General features: G+C 46.4%; 1 protein-coding gene and 1 long non-coding RNA gene across 2 annotated transcripts in view; one reads left to right on the forward strand and one right to left on the reverse strand.

Moving 5' to 3' along the window:
- Positions 1-6279, reverse strand: part of LOC128704875 (twist-related protein 2-like) — an 80340-nt gene extending 74061 nt beyond the window's left edge. Inside the window, exon 1 of the mRNA XM_053800068.2 lies at positions 4959-6279. Coding sequence (XP_053656043.1) covers positions 4964-5587 — 624 coding nt within the window. The 5' untranslated portion in view covers positions 5588-6279 and the 3' untranslated portion in view covers positions 4959-4963. The remainder of the gene's footprint in view (positions 1-4958) is intronic.
- LOC128704876 (uncharacterized) overlaps positions 1-23322 on the forward strand; it is a 222797-nt gene that overhangs the window by 189333 nt on the left and 10142 nt on the right. Inside the window, exon 4 of the long non-coding RNA XR_008409603.2 lies at positions 14753-14878. This is a non-coding gene — a long non-coding RNA (uncharacterized lncRNA). The remainder of the gene's footprint in view (positions 1-14752; positions 14879-23322) is intronic.

Raw genomic sequence — 23322 nt, forward strand, 5'->3', positions numbered from 1 at the left:
TACAGGAGAAGGGGTTACTAGCCCCTTGCTCCTGGCATTTTAGTCGCCTCTTACAACACGCATAGCTTACGGAGGAAGAATTCTGTTCCACTTCCCCATGGAGATAAGAGGAAATAAACAAGAACAAGAGCTAGTAAGAAAATAGAAGAAAACCCAGAGGGGTGTGTATACATATGCTTGTACATGTATGTGTAGTGTGACCTAAGTGTAAGCAGAAGTAGCAAGACGTACCTGAAAACTTGCATGTTCATGAGACAGAAAAAAGGACACCAGCAATCCTACCATCGTGTAAAACAATTACAGGCTTACGTTTTACACTCACTTGGCAGGACGGTAGTACCTCCCTGGGCGGTTGCTGTCTACCAACCTACTACCTATAATATTATATATATATGCATATATTATATATATATGCATATATATATATGCATATATTATATATATATGCATATATATATATAATATTTAATAAATGTATGGAAGAGGGTAAGGTACCTAGGGATTGGCAGAGAGCATGCATAGTTCCTTTGTATAAAGGCAAAGGGGACAAAAGAGAGTGCAAAAATTATAGGGGGATAAGTCTGTTGAGTGTACCTGGTAAAGTGTATGGTAGAGTTATAATTGAAAGAATTAAGAGTAAGACGGAGAATAGGATAGCAGATGAACAAGGAGGCTTTAGGAAAGGTAGGGGGTGTGTGGACCAGGTGTTTACAGTGAAACATATAAGTGAACAGTATTTAGATAAGGCTAAAGAGGTCTTTGTGGCATTTATGGATTTGGAAAAGGTGTATAACAGGGTGGATAGGGGGGCAATGTGGCAGATGTTGCAAGTGTATGGTGTAGGAGGTAGGTTACTGAAAGCAGTGAAGAGTTTTTACGAGGATAGTGAGGCTCAAGTTAGAGTATGTAGGAAAGAGGGAAATTATTTCCCAGTAAAAGTAGGCCTTAGACAAGGATGTGTGATGTCACCGTGGTTGTTTAATATATTTATAGATGGGGTTGTAAGAGAAGTAAATGCGCGGGTCTTGACAAGAGGCGTGGAGTTAAAAGATAAAGAATCACACGTAAAGTGGGAGTTGTCACAGTTGCTCTTTGCTGATGACACTGTGCTTTTGGGAGATTCTGAAGAGAAGTTGCAGAGATTGGTGGATGAATTTGGTAGGGTGTGCAAGAGAAGAAAATTAAAAGTGAATACAGGAAAGAGTAAGGTTATGAGGATAACAAAAAGATTAGGTGATGAAAGATTGGATATCAGATTGGAGGGGGACAGTATGGAGGAGGTGAATATATTCAGATATTTGGGAGTGGACGTGTCAGCGGATGGGTCTATGAAGGATGAGGTGAATCATAGAATTGATGAGGGAAAAAGGGTGAGTGGTGCACTTAGGAGTCTGTGGAGACAAAGAACTTTGTCCTTGGAGTCAAAGAGGGGAATGTATGAGAGTATAGTTTTACCAACGCTCTTATATGGGTGTGAAGCATGGGTGATGAATGTTGCAGCGAGGAGAAGGCTGGAGGCAGTGGAGATGTCATGTCTGAGGGCAATGTGTGGTGTGAATATAATGCAGAGAATTCGTAGTTTGGAAGTTAGGAGGAGGTGCGGGATTACCAAAACTGTTGTCCAGAGGGCTGAGGAAGGGTTGTTGAGGTGGTTCGGACATGTAGAGAGAATGGAGCGAAACAGTGACTTCAAGAGTGTATCAGTCTGTAGTGGAAGGAAGGCGGGGTAGGGGTCTGCCTAGGAAAGGTTGGAGGGAGGGGGTAAAGGAGGTTCTGTGTGCGAGGGGCTTGAACTTCCAGCAGGCATGCGTGAGCGTGTTTGATAGGAGTGAATGGAGACAAATGGTTTTTAATACTTGACGTGCTGTTGGAGTGTGAGCAAAGTAACATTTATGAAGGGATTCAGGGAAACCGGCAGGCCGGACTTGAGTCCTGGAGATGGGAAGTACAGTGTCTGCACTGAGGAGGGGTGTTAATGTTGCAGTTTAAAAACTGTAGTGTAAAGCACCCTTCTGGCAAGACAGTGATGGAGAGAATGATGGTGAAAGTTTTTCTTTTTCGGGCCACCCTGCCTTGGTGGGAATCGGCCAGTGTGATAATAAATAAAAATTATATATATATATATATATATATATATATATATATATATATATATATATATATATATATATATATATATATATATATATATTTTATTCGCCGGTATTCTCCCGGCCCGGGTCTTTTCCAAGTAGTGGTGACCCGGCCTTGGCTCCCTATCTGGGGAGTGTCTCGAGACTTAAGTCTCCCATGGGAGGAGGTACAAGTACCCCCTCATCTTTGGGACCAACTGTCCCCAGGCCTAGCCACATTCCCCGCCCTCACGGGGCTCGTAGGGAGAAGCTAGGCCTCTGGTCTGCCATCTGCCCCGCCCCAAAGGGGCTCGTGGGGATGGCAGTCTTGTGAGCTGCAGGTGGTAGCAAGCTCAGGCCTTTATATATATATATATATATATATATATATATATATATATATATATATATATATATATATATATATATATATATATTATATATATATATATATATATATATATATATATATATATATATATATATATATATATATATATATATATATATATATATATATATATATATAGATATATATATATATATATATATATATATATATATATATATATATATATATATATATATATATATATATGTATATATATGTATATATGTATGTATATATATATTAATCGCGCTAAACCTGTATGGCTGTTACGTTGTTTGGACAAGTTCCTATGAGAGTAATCCCTTAATCCTCCCTCAGATCCTTGCTGTCAGCGGGATTTACAACATTCATCCCGCCAGCATTTACAACACCTCCAGCAGTATGATTGTTCAGTTTACAATTTACAATTTCGTGTGACAGTGTAAAAGGCGAGAAGCTTGTAAGATGGACAGTAAAGGGGATTTACAGGCCAGGAGCTGTTATCCAACCTCAGGGTAATTGAAATCCCAGCCCTATCTTAAGTACATTACCCCCCCCAGGATGCCACCAACAACAGTCCACTAACACCCAGGTACCTACTTACTGCTAGGTGAACAGTGACAGCAGGTGTAAAGTAACTAACACCCAGGTACCTATTTACTGCTAGGTGAACAGTGACAGCAGGTGTAAAGTAACTAACACTCAGGTACCTACTTACCGCTAGGTGCACAGTGACAGCAGGTGTAAAGTAACTAACACCAAGGTACCTATTTACTGCTAGGTGAACAGTGACAGCAGGTGTAAAGTAACTAACACCCAGGTACCTATTTACTGCTAGGTGAACAGTGACAGCAGGTGTAAAGTAACTAACACTCAGGTACCTACTTACCGCTAGGTGCACAGTGACAGCAGGTGTAAAGTAACTAACACTCAGGTACCTACTTACCGCTAGGTGCACAGTGACAGCAGGTGTAAAGTAACTAACACCCAAGTACCTACTTACTGCTAGGTGAACAGGGACATCAGGTGTAAGTAGCCTTGCCTAATCGTCTCCACCTGCCCGAGGATTGAACCCGAGTCCTTGAGTTGTGAGCCTAGTTCACTGAAAGTGTGCTAAGAGGCAGTTTTATGTTTAGACTAGGCCTATAAGTCATCTAGTCATCTTAGTAGGCTCTAGACGGGACTCTAGTATCTTGCTCCTGTTTCCTCTTATAGATGTCATGTGGTCAGCGTCAGGATACCCTCCTAACAGGAAGGTATCCTGTTACCTACGTCAGGATACCCTCCTGGCAGGAGGGTATCCTGTTAGCGCCAGAATATCCTTCTGACAGGACGGCATCCTGTTGTCAGCCCCAGGACACCTTTCCGACAGGACGGCATCCTGTTGTCAGCCCCAGGACACCTTTCTGACAGGACGGCATCCTGTTGTCAGCCCCAGGATACCCTTCTGCCAGGACGGCATCCTGTTGTCAGCCCCAGGATACTCTACTGGCAGGACGGCATCCTGTTGTCAGCGTCAGGATACCCTCCTGACAGGACGGCATCCTGTTGTCAGCCCCAGGACACCCTCCTGACAGGACGGCATCCTGTTGTCAGCGTCAGGATACCCTCCTGACAGGACGGCATCCTGTTGTCAGCCCCAGGACACCCTCCTGACAAGACGGCATCCTGTTGTCAGCGTCAGGATACCCTCCTGACAGGACGGCATCCTGTTTTCAGCACCAGGATACCCTCCTGACAGGACGGCATCCAGTTGTCAGCGCCAGGATACCATCCTGACAGGACGGCATCCTGTTGTCAGCGCTAGGATACCCTCCTGACATTTCAGCATCCTGTTGTCAGCGCCAGGACACCCTCCTGACAGGACGGCATCCTGTTTTCAGCCCCAGGATACCCTCCTGACAGGTCAGCATCCTGTTGTCAGCGCCAGGATACCCTCCTGACAGGACGGCATCCGTTGTCAGCCCCAGGATACCCTCCTGACAGGACGGCATCCGTTGTCAGCCCCAGGATACCCTCCTGACAGGACGGCATCCGTTGTCAGCCCCAGGATACCCTCCTGACAGGACGGCATCCGTTGTCAGCCCCAGGTTATCCCTGTCAGCATTACTTTGCTCTTATATTTAGTCAGCGAGATGACAGTCTTGGATTATAGTATTCGATGGGTTAATAACCCTGGATAAGCCGAGAAAGCCAAGACCCGGTGGCTTAGTTAAGCCGAGGGTCCGTAGGTCCTTCCTCCCCAGGATGCCACCCAGTGCGAGGCTCCTAGCTACAGTTTTTTATTCGTAGGAACACAGGAACAGCAGGGAATAAAGAGACAGGTATACATAGACGTTTCGCCCTGAGTTTTATCATGGTCTACACAGAGCGAAACGTTACCAAAGTGAAATTTCGTCTCGTAAGACTTGGCTGCATCAGGTGTTAATAACTGTAGCAACGCAAAGGGTAATTAGACACAAGTGTTGTGATCTTACCTGTATTATAGGTGACCTCCCCAGGCGCCTTCCATACGCCAGACGTTGAATGCGTAGCTAAGACGCTCATGCGCGACGTAGGTGCAGGCGGAGGAGAGTTTCTGGTCATGTGCGTCAGTGTCCAGCACCTGGTAGAGGAAGTCTATGTATCGTATTGCTAACTTCAGCGTCTGTATCTTGGAGAGTTTGTCGGAGGGCAGCGTGGGGATGATCTTCCTGAGGGAGGTGAAGGCTTCGTTCAGAGACTGAGTTCGTTGTCTCTCCCTGACGTTCGCTAACACCCTCGCCTGCTGGAGTTCTTCGTAGCTTTGTGGGGTCTTCTTTCTCGCCTTCGCTAGTCTTGCTTCCTCGGTGTCCTCCTCCAGGCGTCTCTTGCGACCCCGTGGTTCGTCCTCTCCTGATGTTGTTTGTGAGTCGTGGCCGCCACAGGAGCTTCTAGGACTCATGTCGGCCATAAGAGAAGAAAATGTCGGAGGTGGAGGTGGTACTCCTGTGTCTGTAGCACCGCCCTGTAGCGGCAGGGTGTAAGGGGGAGGGGAATACTCGCATTTAACCTCCACCATGTGACATGGTAGATGACCTGGCCCCGGCATGTGACCTGGCATGATCTCACAACCACGTTGAACCATGACGAGAAGAACTCGTCAACACAGCAATACCTCAAGCCTCCAGTATTGTTAACGCTTGCGAGGACTTGACCTCCTTGACGCGGGAGTGGATCATAGGATGCCCCCCTTAACTATAACTCAAAAAAATCACTGTTCAACACTTTATGGCACACGGTTTGAAGTTCACACGGCACACGGGGAGTTCTGTACGTCACGCAGAGTGAAACTAGATGTGTGATTACTGGAAGACGCAGGATTCACGAACTGACTAGGCAGGAGAGACGCAAACAAGGCAAGGAACGGTCAACCACTGGTAGCAAGAAGTGCTGTTCCTTTAAGCTGCTGGTGTCACCAGACAGTATGGCACCCTGGCACCCCACACAACAGTGCCACACTCTTCCCTGTGGCACTTTCCCTCAACTCACCGTAACACAGAAAGCCAATTTCACTTCCACAATGGCACCAACAGCGGCAGATATCAACACCCTCGCCACAATTGCACCTCTTATCACAACCATTCATGTAAATCCCTCCAGTATGGCTGGCTAAAGAGGCAACCACCCAGCCAATAGCATCACAGGAGCACCCTCGGCCCCGCCCCAGAGGGACACAGTGACCAATCATCGTGTAGTGTGGGGTAGTGCCCAGGAAGGGTGCCACTCACACACACACTCACAGCCCTGGGCATGAATGATAACTCCCCCTAAAAGTAAGCCGGCTTCTGTTTTTTTCAACACACGAACGTACGTCCCGACCCTCCACATCCTCCTTTCAAAATGTTCCCCATCTATTGGCTTAACAGCCACCTAAATACACATTCAAACAACCTTTGAATTAGACATTCTAAGCACAGATATGGGTGTAGGTGAGAATGGTTGGATTTGAAGAACTGCCCGTTATGGACCAGTAGGCTCCTGGCTAGTATGGACCAGTAGGCTCCTGGCTAGTATGGACCAGTAGGCTCCTGGCTAGTATGGACCAGTAGGCTCCTGGCTAGTATGGACCAGTAGGCTCCTGGCTAGTATGGACCAGTAGGCTCCTGGCTAGTATGGACCAGTAGGCTCCTGGCTAGTATGGACCAGTAGGCTCCTGGCTAGTATGGACCAGTAGGCTCCTGGCTACTATGGACCAGTAGGCTCCTGGCTAGTATGGACCAGTAGGCTCCTGGCTAGTATGGACCAGTAGGCTCCTGGCTAGTATGGACCAGTAGGCTCCTGGCTACTATGGACCAGTACGGACCAGTAGGCTCCTGGCTAGTATGGACCAGTAGACTTCTGGCTAGTATGGACCAGTAGGCTCCTGGCTAGTATGGACCAGTAGACTTCTGGCTAGTATGGACCAGTAGGCTCCTGGCTAGTATGGACCAGTAGACTTCTGGCTAGTATGGACCAGTAGGCTCCTGGCTAGTATGGACCAGTAGACTTCTTGCTAGTATGGGCCAGTAGACTCTTGGCTAGTATGGACCATTAGATTTCTGGCTAGTATGGACCAGTAGGATCCTGGCTAGTATGGACCAGTAGACTTCTAGCTAGTATGGACCAGTAGACTTCTGGCTAGTATGCACCAGTAGACTCTCTAGTATGGACCAGTAGACTTCTGGTTAGTATGGACCAGTAGACTTCTGGTTAGTATGGATCAGTAGACTTCTGGCTAGTATGGACCAGTACACTTCTGGCTAGTGTGAATCAGTAGGCTCCTGGCTAGTATGGACCAGTAGACTTCTGGCTAGTATGGACCAGTAAGCTCCTAGCTAGTATGGACCAGTAGACTTCTGGCTAGTATGGACCAGTAGACTTCTGGCTAGTATGGACCAGTAGGCTCCTGGCTAGTATGGACCAGTAGACTTCTGGCTAGTATGGACCAGTAGGCTCCTGGCTAGTATGGACCAGTAGACTTCTGGCTAGTATGGACCAGTAGTCTTCTGGCTAGTATGGACCAGTAGACTTCTGGCTAGTATGGACCAGTAGTATAGACTAGGTTCCTGGCTAGTATGGACCAGTAGGCTCCTGGCTAGTATGGACCAGTAGACTTCTGGCTAGTATGGACCAGTAGGCTCCTGGCTAGTATGGACCAGTAGGCTCCTGGCTAGTATGGACCAGTAGACTTCTGGCTAGTATGGACCAGTAGGCTCCTAGCTAGTATGGACCAGTAGACTTCTGGCTAGTATGGACCAGTAGACTTCTGGCTAGTATGGACCAGTAGACTTCTGGCTAGTATGGACCAGTAGACTTCTGGCTAGTATGGACCAGTAGACTTCTGGCTAGTATGGACCAGTAGACTTCTGGCTAGTATGGATCAGTAGACTTATGGCTAGTATGGACCAGTAGACTTCTGGCTAGTATGGACCAGTAGACTTCTAGTTAGTATGGACCAGTAGACTTTGGCTAGTATGCACCAGTAGACTTTCTCTAGTATGGACCAGTAGACTTCTATGTATGGACCAGTAGACTTAGTATGGACCAGTGGCTAGTATGGACCAGTAGACTTCTGGCTAGTATGGACCAGTAGACTTCTGGCTAGTATGGACCAGTAGACTTCTAGTATGCTAGTATATGACCAGTAGACTTCTGGCTAGTATGGACCAGTAGACTTCTGGCTAGTATGGACCAGTAGACTTCTGGCTAGTATGGACCAGTAGACTGCTATGGACCAGTAGACTTCTGGCTAGTATGGACCAGTAGACTTCTGGTCTGGCTAGTATGGACCAGTAGGCTTCTAGCTAGTATGGACCAGTAGACTTCTAGCTAGTATGGACCAGTAGACTTCCTGGCTAGTATGAACGAGTAGACTTCTGGCTAGTATGGACCAGTAGACTTTGGCTAGTATGAACCAGTAGACTTCTGGCTAGGCTAGTATGGACCAGTAGACTTCTAGTATGGATAAGTAGACTTCTGGCTACGTATGGACTAGTATGGACCTAGTAGGCTTCCTAGCTAGTATGGACCAGTAGATTTCTGGCTAGTATGGACCAGTAGGATCCTGGCTAGTATAGACCAGTAGACTTATGGCTAGTATGGATCCTAGCTAGTATAGGATTCTGTCTAGTAGGCTTCTAGTATGGACTAGTATCTAGACCAGTAGACTTCTGGCTAGTATGGACAAGTAGACTTCTGGCTAGTATGGACCAGTACACTTCTGGCTACTATGAATCAGTAGGCTCCTGGCTAGTATGGACCAGTAGACTTCTGGCTAGTATGGACCAATAGGTGGACAGCTAGTATGGACCAGTAGGTTCCTGGCTAGTATGGACCAGTAGACTTCTGGCTAGTATGGACCAGTAGGCTCCTAGCTAGTATGGACCAGTATACTTCTGGCTAGTATGGACCAGTAGGCCCCTAGCTAGTATGGACCAGTAGACTTCTGGCTAGTATGGACCAGTAGACTTCTTTCTAGTATGCACCAGTAGATTCATGGCTAGTATGGACCAGTAGACCAGTAGATGGATCAGTAGACTTCTGGCTAGTATGGACCAGTAGACTTCTGGCTAGTATGGACCAGTAGACTTCTGGCTAGTGTGGACCAGTAGGCTTCTAGCTAGTATAGACTAATAGGCTTCTAGCTAGTATAGACCAGTAGGTTCCTGGCTAGTATGGACCAGTAGACTTCTGGCTAGTATGGACCAGTAGACTTCTGGCTAGTATGGACCAGTAGACTTCTGGCTAGTATGGACCAGTAGACTTCTGGCTAGTATGGATCAGTAGACTTATGGATAGTATGGACCAGTAGACTTCTGGCTAGTATGGACCAGTAGACTTCTAGCTAGTATGGACCAGTAGACTTCTGGCTAGTATGCACCAGTAGACTTTCTCTAGTATGGACCAGTAGACTTCTATCTAGTATGGACCAGTAGACTTCTGGCTAGTATGGACCAGTAGACTTCTATCTAGTATGGACCAGTAGACTTCTGGCTAGTATGGACCAGTAGACTTCTGGCTAGTATGCACCAGGAGACTTCTGGCTAGTATGCACCAGTAGACTTTTGGCTACTCTGGAGCAGTAGACTTATGGCTAGTATGTACCAGTAGACTTATGGCTAGTATGGACCAGTAGACTTCTGGCTAGTATGGACCAGTAGACTTCTGGTTAGTATGGACCAATAGACTCCTGGCTAGTGTGGACCAGTAGGCTTCTAGCTAGTATAGATTAGTAGGCTTCTAGCTAGTATAGACCAGTAGGTTCCTGGCTAGTATGGACAAGTAGACTTCTGGCTAGTATGGACCAGTACACTTCTGGCTGGTATGGATCAGTAGGCTCCTGGCTAGTATGAACCAGTAGACTTCTGGCTAGTATGAACTAGTAGGCTCCTAGCTAGCATGGACCAGTATACTTCTGGCTAGTATGGGCCAGTAGGCCCCTAGCTAGTATGGACCAGTAGACTTCTGGCTAGTGTGGACCAGTTGACTTCTGGCTAGTATGCACCAGTAGACTCCTGGCTAGTATGGCCCAGTAGACTTCTGGCTAGTATGGATCAGTAGACTTCTGGCTAGTATGGACCAGTAGACTTCTGGCTAGTATGGACCAGTAGACTTCTGGCTAGTATGGACCAGTAGACTTCTGGCTAGTGTGGACCAGTAGGCTTCTAGCTAGTATAGACTAATAGGCTTCTAGCTAGTATAGACCAGTAGGTTCCTGGCTAGTATGGACCAGTAGACTTCTGGCAAGTATGCACCAGTAGACTTCTGGCTAGTATGCACCAGTAGACTTCTGGCTAGTGTGGACCAGTAGACTTTTGGCTAGTGTGGACCAGTAGGCTCCTGCCTAGTATGGACCAGTAGACTTCTGGCTAGTATGAACCAGTAGGCTTCTAGCTAGTATAGACTAATAGGCTTCTAGCTAGTATAGACCAGTAGGTTCCTGGCTAGTATGGGCCACCAGTCTTCTGGTTAGTATGGACCAGTAGACTTCTGGCTAGTGTGGACCAGTAGGCTTCTAGCTAGTATAGACTAATAGGCTTCTAGCTAGTATAGACCAGTAGGTTCCTGGCTAGTATGGACCAGTAGTCTTCTGGTTAGTATGAACCAGTAGACTTCTGGCTAGTGTGGACCAGTAGGCTTCTAGCTAGTATATACTAATAGGCTTCTAGCTAGTATAGACCAGTAGGTTCCTGGCTAGTATGGACCAGTAGACTTCTGGCAAGTATGCACCAGTAGACTTCTGGCTAGTATGCACCAGTAGACTTCTGGTTAGTATGCACCAGTAGACTTCTGGCTAGTATACACCAGTACACTTCTGGCTAGTATGGACCAGTAGACTTCTGGCTAGTGTGGACCAGTAGGCTCCTGGCTAATATGGACCAGTAGACTTCTAACTACGTATGGACCAGTAGACTTCTGGCTACGTATGGACCAGTAGACTTCTGGCTACGTATGGACCAGTAGACTTCTGACTAGTATGGACCAGTATTCTCCTGGTTAGTATGGACCAGTAGGCTTCTGTCTAGTATGTACCAGTAGACTTCTGGCTAGTATTGACCAGTAGACTTCTGACTAGTATGAACCAGTAGACTTCTGGCTAGTATGGACCAGTAGACTTCTGGCTAGTATGGATAAGTAGACTTCTGGCTACGTATGGACTAGTGGACTTCTGGTTAGTGTGGATCAGTAGACCTCTGGCTAGTATGGACCAGTAGACTTCTGTCTAGTATGGACCAGTATACTCCTGGCTAGTGTGGACCAGTAGGCTTCTAGCTAGTATAGACCAGTAGGCTCCGGGCTAGTATGGACCAGTAGACTTCTGTCTAGTATGGACCAGTAGGCTCCTGGCTAACATGGACCAGTAGACTTTGGCTAGTATGAACCAATAGGCTCCTGGCTAGTATAGACCAGTAGACTTATGGCTAGTATGGATCAGTAGACTTCTAGCTAGTATGGACCAATAGGCTCCTGGCTAGTATGGACCAGTGGACTTCTAGCTAGTATTGACTATAGATTTCTGGCTAGAATGGACCAGTAGGATTCTGTCTAGTATGGACCAGTAGGCTTTTGTCTAGTATGGACCAGTAGACTTCTATCTAGTATGGACCAGTAGACTTCTGTCTAGTATGGACCAGTAGACTTCTGTCTAGTATGGACCAGTAGACTTCTATCTAGTATGGACCAGTAGACTTTTATCTAGTATGGACCAGTAGACTTCTATCTAGTATGGACCAGTAGACTTCTGTCTAGTATGGACCAGTTGACTTCTATCTAGTATGGACCAGTAGACTTCTGTGTAGTATGGACCAGTAGACTTCTGTCTAGTATGGACCAGCAGACTTCTGTCTAGTATGGACCAGTAGACTTCCGTATAGTATGGACCAGTAGACTTCTGTCTAGTATGGACCAGTAGACTTCTGTCTAGTATGGACCAGTAGACTTCTGTCTAGTATGGACCAGTAGGCTTCTAGCTAGTATGGACCAGTAGGCTTCTAGCTAGTATGGACCAGTAGGCTTCTAGCTAGTATGGACCAGTAGGCTTCTAGCTAGTATGGACCAGTAGACTTCTGTTTAGTATGGACCAGTAGACTTCTGTCTAGTATGGACCAATAGCCTTCTAGCTAGTGTGGACCAGTAGGCTTCTAGCTAGTATGGACCAGTAGGCTTCTACCTAGTATGGACCAGTAGGCTTCTAGCTAGTATGGACCAGTAGGCTTCTAGCTAGTATGGACCAGTAGACTTCTGTCTAGTATGGACCAGTAGACTTCTGTCTAGTATGGACCAGTAGACTTCTGTCTAGTATGGACCTGTAGACTTCTGTCTAGTATGGACCAGTAGGCTTCTAGCTAGTATGGACCAGTAGGCTTCTAGCTAGTATGGTCCAGTAATCTTCTAGCTAATATGGACCAGTAGGCTCCTGGCTAATATAGACAAGTAGACTCCTGCCTGGTATGGACCGGTAGGCCTCTAGCTAGTATGAACCAATAGACTTAGCTAGTATGTACCAGTAGGCTTCTAGCTAATATGGACCAGTAGGGTTCTAGCTGGTATGGACCAGTAGGCGTCCAGCTGGTATGGTAAAGCCAAGTAGTGGGGGTTGGTAAAGGCAGGTAGTTAGTGGCTCAAGCTAGGCAGGTCCTAGTCACCTACAGTCACATGCTAGGCAGGTCCTAGTCACCTACTGTCACATGCTAGGCAGGTCCTGGTCACCTACTGTCACATGCTAGGCAGGTCCTGGTCACCTACTGTCCCATGCTAGGCAGGTCCTAGTCACCTACTGGCCCATGCCAGGCAGGTCCTAGTCACTTACTGGCCTTGTTAGGCAGGCCCTAGTCACCTACTGGCCCATCCCAGGCAGGTTTTAGTCACTTACTGGCCCTTGCTAGGCAGGCCCTAGTCACTTACTGGTCCATGGCCTTGAAAAGTGTCACACCTGAGCCTTGAGGGGCAAATGACAGGTCACTGGTGACAGGTGAGAGTTCACTTATTTCGTATTAAGATGAATAGAGATGATTAGGGAGATTGTTGAGGTGAGATAGACTGTGTCTGGTGACCTACTTCTGATTGGTCAAGTGAGATAGACTGTGTTTGGTGACCTACTTCTGATTGTTGAAGTGAGATAGACTGTGTTTGGTGACCTACTTCTGATTGTTGAAGTGAGATAGACTGTGTTTGGTGACCTACTTCTGATTGTTGAAGTGAGATAGACTGTGTTTGGTGACCTACTTCTGATTGTTGAAGTGAGATAGACTGTGTCTGGTGACCTACTTCTGATTGTTGAAGTGAGATAGACTGTGTCTGGTGACCTACTTCTGATTGTTGAAGTGAGATAGACTGTGTTTGGTGACCTACTTCTGATTGTTGAAGTGAGATAGACTGTGTTTGGTGACCTACTTCTGATTGTTGAAGTGAGAGAGACTGTGTCTGGTGACCTACTTCTGATTGTTGAAGTGAGATAGACTGTGTTTGGTGACCTACTTCTGATTGTTGAAGTGAGATAGACTGTGTTTGGTGACCTACTTCTGATTGTTGAAGTGAGAGAGACTGTGTCTGGTGACCTACTTCTGATTGGTCAAGTGGAATAGACTGTGCCTGGTGACCTACTTCTGATTGGTCAAATGGGAGAGACTGTGTGACTGGTGAGGTGCTTCTGAGTGCCAGGAAATGAACCTCCTCCACTGTTTTGGAGTGAATCTGATTGTCCGCTATTCTTGCAGCTGGTTGCATGACCCTTACGGGCTTAGCACTTCCCCTAAACATAATCTGGGGACCACGGAATGTCGAGGTTTGGATGACTCTCATCACACACACTTATAAAATTCAACCTTAAAGGTACTTACTTGTTTAATGTATTGTGTTTATCGCTCGCCACCTGTCTCACCAGCTGTGGTCACCTCAGCAACTGTGGCTACCGCACCAGCTGTGGACTAATCCTTCGTTTTCTCAAGGCTGTTACGCTCTCAGATCACAGCGCACTTCGACTTTTTTGTACATGTGTAAATTCTTTCATAGTTACCCCTAAAAATTATTATCAGTTACTGGGGGTCAGCGCCCCCGTGTCAGACGTCTTATATACGTCAGTTTTGAGTAATATTACGTCTTATATACGTCAGCTAAGAGTAATATTACGTCTTACTTACGTCACTTAAGAGTAATATTACATCAGTTAAGAGTAATATTGTCTTAGCTAAAAACATTTTTGTTGACTTTTCTGAAGATGTTACCGAAATATGGCCTGGGCCGGTGTGTGTTCAGAGGGATTATGTGGATTAGCTAGGCCTGTAGGCCCAGGCTGGGCTGGCTGGCATGTCACGTGACTCAACAACACCTGGGGTGCCAGTGACACACACACACACACACACACACACACACACACACACACACACACACACACACACACACACACACACACACACACAGGTACTTACAATCTTAAGGGTTTAGCTTTATCAGAAACATCTCTGGCATTGGTGTCTGAGGAGGAACAGAAGGGAGAGAAGAAGAGGAATAGGAGGAAGAGAAGGAAGAGGAGGAAGAAGAGGACAAAGGAGACTCTTAGAGAGAAAAGGTACATGCTAATTCATTTTGGGTATGTGGCAGGGGTATGTGAGGTTGTCTATACTATGTCCACTTGATACCCAGGATGCCACATGAGATACACCGGCTCTGTTTATACCAACATTTTAATACACACGTGTAAGACGCACGATAAATATAATTGTATAACACATTAACACTTCGCCTTAATAAAGTTCCTTTTTATTTAATGCAGAAACAGCTGTGAGAGGACCTGGCGCTGGCCACACTACCTCTCCACCTCTGAGAATTTCCTGCTCCATCTACCTGGTTGATTCAGGCCCTGATTTACCGGGAGGCCTGATCAGAGACCGGGCCACGGGTAAGAACCAAGTTTGTGCAATGAAAGGTATAAAATACCGACAATATGAAAGTAAAGACACATGTGCAACATCTGGATATCTTTATTGTAGACGTTTCGCCATCCAGTGGCTTTATCAATACAGATTCTAGGACAGATTCTCCTCCACCACGATGCTGTGAACACTAACTCCAAGGCCGAGGGACTGATTACCTCATCTTTTGTATATAGTTCTACAGTCTTCCATTTATGTCCTAGAATTTGTATTGATAAAGCCACTGGATGGCGAAACGTCTACAATAAAGATATCCAGATATTGCACATGTGTCTTTACTTTCAAGAACCAAGTTTAGAGCTGTGACTCGACCCCCTGCAACCACAAACAGCTAAGTACACACACACTGTTTATAGTTATCAACCTGCTTGTGTTTATCAGCAAAGAGGCAGGGCCAAGAACTGTGAATCGACCCCTGCAATCACATATAGGTGAGTACATATAGGTAGTGAGTACACTCACAGAATAATGGTGGGCAAACTCCACGTTAAAACACACCATGCCTTACATCATGCCATCACCACCAATAAAAACAGGTGGTTTAACTTACCATGTGTGTTGTGGTTTAACACACACGTACGCTATCCCCTCTCCATCTATTTATATGGAGTGGAACATCTGCCGTCACATAGTGTGAAGGAGGTTAAAGGAATGGATCAGTAAGACCATGGAAAGTGTGGGTCATATAACCAAAAGGTCCACTAAGTGGGCTAGTGTGGGCATATAATCAGAGGCTAGAGTGAGTAGGCTGTTAGGGGAAATAACAGTAAACAAGGCAGGATGTACACCAATGTATACACACGTAAACTAAGATTCTACACCACTGTTAACACTGTCAGATCAGCACTGACATCACCACAGTGGAAATAGTCATATTGTCCTTTTTTTTGGGTTATCCTGGTGGGTAATTTACACTATGTATGATAATTATACTTATGTGTACCTGTGCTAAACTTACACCACTATCACCAGTGTACATAGCCAAGAATACTTCAATACCATTTTAAGGTACTGAAGTAAGTTCTCGGTGTATATACACCGAGAAGTATGCATCTCTCGGTATATATACTCTTGTGTCAACCACCAGAAAGGATAGATAGACCTTTCTGACTGATGACTTGCTGACGAAGTAAAGGGGTAACTCCTGTGTTTAACACGCGGGTCATTGGTGTTGTGACTAGCTGTTTAAAACTGCCTCCTCAGACCTCGTCATCACCCACAAGGCTGAGTTTTTGCTCGCCATTACGAGGTTGTGTTGTAGGTTTGAAGTGTGCCCTGCTGGAGGTCAACACCTCTCTAACATTCTCTTAAAGGAAAAAGACACTTATGTACAGTTCAGGACATTTATTAAAGGAAACGTTTCGCCACGAGTGGCGAAACGTTTCCTTTAATAAATGTCCTGAACTGTACATAAGTGTCCTTTTCCACATCTTGTCGGTATCACCATACCATTTCCTCATTCTCTTAAAACTGGGAGGGAATCCAACCCGACACTGCGCGAGGCCAAACTGAAACTGAACCTTGAATACCGTAGACAGACTGGTTATAAATGACCATAATTTTTAAAGGGGTGGACCGGTAAGCCAGCGGAAGGCCTCGGTCAGATGACCAAAAGCTCCAAAGGCGGGTCATCATCTGACTAAGACCCGCGTCAGGAAACATTTGTCCTGTTTCCTGACGAACCTTACCTAACCTAACCTAACCTAGCCTAACCTAACCTAACCTAACCTAACCTAACCTAACCTAACCTAACCTTGAATACCGTACCTAAAATATTGTTTATGGTGTACCTGGAGGGTGTTCCGGGGGTAAACGCTCCCGCGGCCCGGTTCTTGACCAGGTCTCGTGGTGAATCAGGACCTGATCAACCAGGCTGTTACTACTGGTCGCACATAGTCCAACGTACGAACCACAGCCCGGCTGGTCAGGTACTGACTTTAGATATCTGTCCAACTCCCTCTTGAAGGCTGTCAGGGGTCTGTTGGTAATCCCCCTTATGCTTGGTGGGAGACTGTTGAACAGTCTTGGGCCCCGAACACTTATTATGTTGTCTCTTAGTGTATTAATGGCGCCCCTACTTTTGATAGGAGGGATGTTGCACCGTCTGCCCGGTCTTTTGCTTTCGTAGTTTACCTGGAGAGAGTTCCGGGGGTCAACGCCCCCGCGGCCCGGTCTGTGACCAGGCGATAGTGAGTGCTTTCTGTGTGTAGATTTGGAACCAGTCCCTCTATGATTTTCCAGGTGTAGATTATGATGTATCTCTCTCGCCTGCGTTCCAGTGAGTACAGGTCAAGTGTTCCCAGTAGTTAAGGTGTTTGATATGTGCAGTAAAGGTTCTCTGTACATTCTCAAGATCTGCAATTTCACCTGCCTTGAATGGAGCTGTTAGTGTACAGCAGTATTCCAGCCTAGAGAGAACAAGTGCTTTAAAATAGATCATCAAGGGCTTGGCATCCCTTGTTTTGAAGGTTCTCATTATCCATTCTATCATTTTCCTCGCGGATGCGATAGTGACACTCTTGTGATACTTAAATGTGATGGTACCTAAAATACTGTTTTGTTATGGTACCTATAATACTGATAATACCTAAAATACTGTTAGGGTACCCAAAATACTGTTTGTTATGTACCTAAAACAGAGGGTTGGTTGTGGTACCTTAGAGAGTTCAATACGGTACCTTAAAAAGAGTTCAATACGGTACCTTAAACAGAGTTCAATACGGTACCTTAAGCAGAGTTCAATACGGTACCTTAAACAGAGTTCAATACGGTACCTTAAGCAGAGTTCAGTACGGTACCTTAAGCAGAGTTCAATACGGTACCTTAAACAGAGTTCAATACGGTACCTTAAACAGAGTTCAATACGGTACCTTAAACAGAGTTCAATACGGTACCTTAAACAGAGTTCAATACGGTGTCAGTTATCGCTGGCCCTATAATGCAAAACAGCATCAATACAGTGTTATAATTGACTGAACATCAGTAAAAGGGTGTAATTAAGACAATACGGTTCAGTTATCGCTGGCCCTGAGTCATACAGTGTTAAAGTCATCAGTAAAAGGGAGGTAGTTTATATGTTGAGGAAAGTATAGTGTTGAGGATATAGTGTTGGGGAGGTAGTGTTGGGGAGGTAGTGTTGGGGAGGTACCACACGAGAGGGGAACCCACGCTAAACACTTACAGCTGGTCCTGATGAATGACTCCCCTCCCCAAGCACTCTGGGGAGGTTGTAACCTTCACTTACTTTCCTCCCCACACACACACGTCTCCCCACCCCGTCTCTATCCTATCCACACCTTTATTTTATACTAGTGACAATGACCAAGGTATACTGGTGACAGCGACCAGGGTATACTGGTGACAGCGACCAGGGTATACTGGTGACAGTGACTATGGTATACTGGTGACAGTGACCAAGGTATACTGGTGACAGTGTCCATGGTATACTGGGGACAGTGACCATGGTATACTGGTGACAGTGACCAAGGTATACTGGTGACAGCGACCAGGGTATACTGGGGACAGTGACCATGGTATACTGGTGACAGTGACCATGGTATACTGGTGACAATGACCAAGGTATACTGGTGACAGCGACCAGGGTATACTGCGGACAGTGACCATGGTATACTGGTGACAGTGACCAAGGTATACTAATGCCAGTGACCAAGGTATACTGGTGACAGTGTCCATGGTATACTGGTGACAGTGACCATGGTATACTGGTGACAGTGACCATGGTATACTGGTGACAGTGACCAAGGTATACTGGTGACAGCGACCAGGGTATACTGCGGACAGTGACCATGGTATACTGGTGACAGTGACCAAGGTATACTAATGCCAGTGACGAAGGTATACTGGTGACAGTGTCCATGGTATACTGGTGACAGTGACCAAGGTATGCTGGTGACAGTGACCAAGGTATGCTGGTGACAGTGACCAAGGTATACTGATGACAGTGACCAAGGTATACTTGTGACATTGACAAGGTATACTAGTGACAGGGACCAAGGTATACTAGTGACAGTGACCAAGGTATGCTGGTGACAGTGACCAAGGTATACTAGTGATAGTGACCAAGGTATACTAGTGACAGTGACCAAGGTATACTGGTGACAGTGACCAAGGTATACTGGTGACAGTGACAAAGGTATACTGGTGACAGTGACCAAGGTATGCTGGTGACAGTGACCAAGGTATACTGGTGACAGTGACCAAGGTATACTGGTGACAGTGACCAAGGTATACTGGTGACATTGACAAGGTATACTGGTGACATTGACAAGGTATACTAGTGACAGTGACCAAGGTATACTGGTGACAGTGACCAAGGTATACTGATAACAGTGACCAAGGTATACTGGTGACAGTGACAAAGGTATACTGGTGACATTGACAAGGTATACTAGTGATATTGACAAGGTATACTGGTGACAGTGACCAAGGTATACTAGTGACAATGACCAAGGTATGCTGGTGACAGTGACCAAGGTATACCGGTGACAGCGACCAAGGTATACTGATGACAGTGACCAAGGTATACTGGTGACAGTGGTCAAGGTATACTTGTGACATTGACAAGGTATACTAGTGACAGTGACCAAGGTATACTAGTGACAGTGACCAAGGTATGCTGGTGACAGTGACCAAGGTATACTAGTGATAGTGACCAAGGTATACTAGTGACAGTGACCAAGGTATACTGGTGACAGTGACCAAGGTATACTGGTGACAGTGACAAAGGTATACTGGTGACAGTGACCAAGGTATGCTGGTGACAGTGACCAAGGTATACTGGTGACAGTGACCAAGGTATACTGGTGACAGTGACCAAGGTATACTGGTGACAGTGACCAAGGTATACTGGTGACATTGACAAGGTATACTGGTGACATTGACAAGGTATACTAGTGACAGTGACCAAGGTATACCAGTGACAGAGACCAGGGTATGCTGTTGACAGCGACCAAGGTATACTGGTGACAGTGATCAAGGTATACTGGTGACAGTGACCAAGGTATACTAGTAACAGTGACCAAGGTATACTGGTGACATTGACAAGGTATACTGGTGATAGTGATCAAGGTATACTGGTGACAGTGACCAAGGTATACTAGTAACAGTGACCAAGGTATACTGGTGACACTGACAAGGTATACTTGTGACAGTGACCAAGGTATACTGGTGACATTGACAAGGTATACTAGTGACAGTGACCAAGGTATACTAGTGACAGTTACCAAGGTATCCTGGTGACAGCGACCAAGTTATACTGGTGACAGTGACCAAGGTATACTGGTGACAGTGACCAAGGTATGCTGGTGACAGCGGCCAAGGTATCCTGGTGACAGTGACCAAGGTATACTAGTGACAGTGACCAAGGTATACTGGTGACAGTGACCAAGATATATTGGTGACAGTGACCAAGGTATACTGGTGACAGTGACCAAGGCATACTAGTGACAGTGACCAAGGTGTACTGGTGACAATGACCAAGGTATACTAGTGACAGTGACCAAGGTATACTTGTGGCCTGGTGGTTAACGCTCTCGCTTCACACGGTGAGGGCCTGGGTTCGATTCCCAGCCAGAGTAGAAACATTGGACGTGTTTCTTTCCACCTGTTGTCTATGTTCCCCATCAGTAAAATGGGTACCTGGGTGTTAGTCGACTGGTGTGGGTCGCATCCTGGGACACTGACCTAAGGAGGCCTGGTCACAGACCGGGCCGCGGGGGCGTTGACCCCCGGAACTCTCTCCAGATAAACTCCAGATAAACTCAGTGACAGTGACCAAGATATATTGGTGACAGTGACCAAGGTATACTGGTGACAGTGACCAAGGTATACTAGTGACAGTGACCAAGGTGTACTGGTGACAGTGACCAAGGTATACTAGTGACAGTGACCAAGGTATACTTGTGAGTCACCAAGGTATACTAGTGACAGTCACCAAGGTATACTATTGACAGTAATCAAGGTATACCAGTGACAGTGACCAAGGTATACTTGTGAGTCACCAAGGTATACTAGTGACAGTCACCAAGGTATACTAGTGACAGTGATCAAAGTATACTAGTGACAGTGACCAAGGTATACTAGTGACAGTGACCAAGGTATACTAGTGACAGTGATCAAAGTATACTAGTGACAGTGACCAAGGTATACTAGTGACAGTGATCAAAGTATACTAGTGACAGTGACCAAGGTATACTAGTGACAGTGATCAAAGTATACTAGTGACAGCAACCAAGGTATACTAGTGGCAGTGATCAAAGTATACTAGTGACAGCGACCAAGGTATACTAGTGGCAGTGATCAAAGTATACTAGTGACAGTGACCAAGGTATACTAGTGACAGTGACCAAGGTATACTAGTGACAGTGATCAAAGTATACTAGTGACAGTGATCAAGGTATACAAGTGACAGTGATCAAAGTATACTAGTGACAGTGTCCAAGGTATACTAGTGACAGTGATCAAAGTATACTAGTGACAGTGACCAATGTATACTAGTGGCAGTGATCAAAGTATACTAGTGACAGTGACCAAGGTATACTAGTGACAGTGATCAAAGTATACTAGTGACAGCAAACAAGGTATACTAGTGACAGTGATCAAAGTATACTAGTGACAGTGACCAAGGTATACTAGTGGCAATGATCAAAGTATACTAGTGACAGCGACCAAGGTATACTAGTGACAGTGATCAAAGTATACTAGTGACAGCGACCAAGGTATACTAGTGGCAGTGATCAAAGTATACTAGTGACAGTGACCAAGGTATACTAGTGACAGTGATCAAAGTATACTAGTGACAGCGACCAAGGTATACTAGCGACAGTGATCAAAGTATACTAGTGACAGTGACCAAGGTATACTAGTGGCAGTGATCAAAGTATACTAGTGACAGCGACCACGGGAAGTACTAACTCAAAATGACCACAAGTGTAACCACGTGTGTGAGAGACCACGTATGTGAGACCACGTGTGTGAGAGACCACGTATGTGAGACCACGTGTGTGAGAGACCACGTATGTGAGACCACGTGTGTGAGAGACCACGTATGTGAGACCACGTGTGTGAGAGACCACGTATGTGAGACCACGTGTGTGAGAGACCACGTATGTGAGACGACCACGTGTGTGAGTGGCCACGTATGTGAGACCACGTGTGTGAGAGACCACGTATGTGAGACCACGTGTGTGAGAGACCACGTATGTGAGACCACGTGTGTGAAAGACTACGTATGTGAGACTACGTGTGTGAGACCACGTATGTGAGATCACGTGTGTGAGAGACCACGTATGTGAGACCACGTGTGTGAGAGACCACGTATGTGAGACCACGTGTGTGAGAGACCACGTATATGAGACCACGTGTGTGAAACCACGTATGTGAGACCACGTGTGTGAGAGACCACGTATGTGAGACTACGTGTGTGAGACCACGTATGTGAGACCACGTGTGTGAGAGACCACGTATGTGAGACCACGTGTGTGAGAGACCACGTATGTGAGACCACGTGTGTGAGAGACAACGTATGTGAGACTACGTGTGTGAGACCACGTATGTGAGACGACGTGTGTGAGAGACCACGTGTGTGAGACCACGTGTGTGAGAGACCACGTATGTGAGACCACGTGTGTGAGAGACCACGTGTGTGAGAGACCACGTGTGTGAGACCACGTGTGTGAGAGACCACGTGTGTGAGAGATCACGTGTGTGAGAGACCACGTGTGTGAGAGACCACGTGTGAGAGACCACGTGTGTGAGAGACTACATGTGTGAGAGACCACGTATGTGAGACCACGTGTGTGAGAGACCACGCGTGTGAGAGACCACGTGTGTGAGACAACGTGTGTGAGAGACCACGTGTGTGAGAGACCACGTGTGTGAGACCACGTATGTGAGACCACGTGTGTGAGAGACCACGTGTGTGAGAGACCACGTGTGTGAGACCACGTGTGTGAGAGACCACGTATGTAAGAGACCACGTGTGTGAGACTACGTGTGTGAGAGACCACGTATGTGAGAGACCACGTGTGTGAGAGACCACGTGTGTGAGACCACGTGTGTGAGAGACCACGTATGTGAGAGACCACGAGTGTGAGACCACGTATGTGAGAGACCACGTGTGTGAGACCACGTGTGTGAGAGACCACGTATGTGAGAGACCACGTGTGTGAGAGACCACGTGTGAGAGACCACGTGTGTGAGAGATCACGTGTGTGAGAGACCACGTGTGTGAGAGACCACGTGTGAGAGACCACGTGTGTGAGAGACCACATATGTGAGAGACCACGTATGTGAGACCACGTGTGTGAGAGACCACGTGTGTGAGAGACCACGTGTGTGAGACAACGTGTGTGAGAGACCACGTGTGTGAGAGACCACGTGTGTGAGACCA

Source organism: Cherax quadricarinatus, chromosome 91, assembly GCF_038502225.1.
Source record: "Cherax quadricarinatus isolate ZL_2023a chromosome 91, ASM3850222v1, whole genome shotgun sequence".
Lineage (NCBI taxonomy): Eukaryota > Metazoa > Arthropoda > Malacostraca > Decapoda > Parastacidae > Cherax > Cherax quadricarinatus.